At 36.0% G+C, this 2,147-nt stretch overlaps 1 protein-coding gene across 1 annotated transcript; it reads right to left on the reverse strand.

Annotated features, from left to right (window-relative positions):
* Positions 1-484: 484 nt before the first annotated feature.
* Positions 485-1,001, reverse strand: LOC105604278 (NTF2-related export protein 2-like). The gene has a single exon (XM_015091753.4). The coding sequence runs from the start codon at positions 907-909 to the stop codon at positions 565-567; it is 345 nt and encodes a 114-aa protein (XP_014947239.2). The 5' UTR covers positions 910-1,001; the 3' UTR covers positions 485-564.
* Between the last annotated feature and the right edge of the window lie 1,146 nt (positions 1,002-2,147).

Raw genomic sequence — 2,147 nt, forward strand, 5'->3', positions numbered from 1 at the left:
AGACTATTGAACATCTCTACATGTGACTCCAGTATGTCAGAGTAGTTATGTAAACCAAAACTAGTAATGCGTTCATTGAACTGCTTTAAAAAAGGCTTATATATAAACCGCATTACCAGTGTTAAACGAAAAAGGTACATTTTATACTACAAAATTAACCTAAATTAATCTAATAACAACAACAATAAACACTCCACTTCCTCCCAGAAAGTTACATTGTGCTGATATCCCATAGATAGTACTATAAAAAGATTTTATTTTTGCGATATGCTGGGCTCACAGTGAATATGCTAATACAGCGATCATGGATATAATGTTACTGTAAGAAAGTCATTAGTGAAACATGTATAAGGCATGTAGAAAACTAGCATTAAAGCTCTTAAGGGCAATGATTCAAATTGGCAGCTGCTAGAAAAGGTGCTGCTAGGAATAAAAAAATATTAAAGAAATTTAGTTTCAGCACATACTCGTTTTTAATGCTTCCACAATGAAATGAATTAATAGCTCACATAAATTTCTGTTGCTGGAACTAATGGACCAAAAAAGAATGGACTTCTGCCCCCTTTAAATAGCAGCCCAATCTTGAAAACGGAAGCAGTCACTTGCAATCTTCCACACGGTATTGTTAGCAGTAGTCTGAGCGGTCAGCAGGAAGTTCTGGTTGAAGTAGTGTTGCTTGTTGCCATCAAACTTCACAGTTCCACTGGTCACAACAAGAACTGTGGTCTGGGCCTGAGTAGCTTGCTCATGAACTGGCTGGCAATCTAACATATTGACCTGGAATTCACTAGAAGGCAACATGTCAAAAAAATTGGCTAGGGCTTCCAGCCCTGTAACAACATTTCCATTCCATATTAAAGTGGCCTTGTCCAGATACAGCCTGGTTAGTGCCCGTCTTCTTTTGTCCATTGTCTCATAGTAAATATTGACAAATTCCTCAGCAGCTCTGCATGCCTGATCTACATAAGTTTTAAATTCCTCAATAAAAAACGATGGGTTCTGAACTGTAAAAAAAAAAAAAAAGAGGCAGGGGGCAGTGCGGGCAGACTCGAATTACCATTGAATAAGTTAGCAAATTGTTGAGTTCCCTTTTCAAGCTGCTAAATTATTGATAAGTTATTCAAAAGTTGTTGAATGAGAAAAAAACTGAGTATGTTCTACGAACTTGTTTGAAAAATTAGGTACTCAGAAAACGTCCTCATATTATGTAAAAATTTACAGGAGTTTGTAAAGGATTTTAGCATACGTGCTGCCAAAGCGAGCAATGTAAAGGATTTTAAAACGGAAGAAAAGAAATATTGTTGCGGTTTTCTCCTGCGAGAAAACTACTTTCTTCCCCAGCCATTTACCAGACCAAACTATTATTTGAATTAATAACTAATTTCATTTCACTCTCACGTAATTGAAAGTTATTTAAATCGTGAAAGGATTACAAGCCATAAGCAACAGACCCCAACATTCCCAACTCTCGCTAGTTTCCGTCTTAGGGTCTTTTCCAGGATCGGAAAGCAACTGCACAGCCCTGGGAGGTGGGGGGGTCGGGGGGCTGAAATATTTCTATATGTTGCTTTTAAATCTGCATGTAAATATTGTTTAATTAATGTTTACTTCACAAATAACATTTTTATGCAAGCAAATTTTATAGCCATCAGTCCTTGACCTAAAATTCCTTTTTTCCCAGCAAACTAACTTTTTCAAGTTTTTGTGCTTAAAAGTACACACACACACAATTCATTTTGTCAAGTGCCCAAAATCTCTCTGAAACATCCTTAAATATAGAAATAATTACTAAATCATCAGTTTTACCTATTTGCCAACTTATTCTTTTAGAAAACATTGTCTGGCTGTCTGCTGCCTGTGAAGCACTCTTACATACTACTTCATGATGTAGAGGCTGCAAAGATATTTTTTTGTTTCCATGGATTTAAAATCTGCTAGAATGTAATGAGCTATCATCTACTGTCAATAATTCAGGTGTGAAAGTACCCAAGATTAGAAGATGTGAATACATAAGAAGCTAAAAGAGTGCAAATGTTATTGCTCCAATATGGATATTTGGCACAAATATTAGGAAAGAGAATATTTGAAAATAATCTATGCGACAAATTATAGATTGATAGCAATGAAAGGGGCTTTCGTGGCTCAGA

This window comes from Ovis aries, chromosome 17 (assembly GCF_016772045.2).
Source record: "Ovis aries strain OAR_USU_Benz2616 breed Rambouillet chromosome 17, ARS-UI_Ramb_v3.0, whole genome shotgun sequence".
NCBI lineage: Eukaryota > Metazoa > Chordata > Mammalia > Artiodactyla > Bovidae > Ovis > Ovis aries.

Bases quoted from the DNA above. Each gene is read 5' to 3' on its own strand.
- LOC105604278 (XM_015091753.4), bottom strand. From the start codon at position 909: ATGGACAAAAGAAGACGGGCACTAACCAGGCTGTATCTGGACAAGGCC.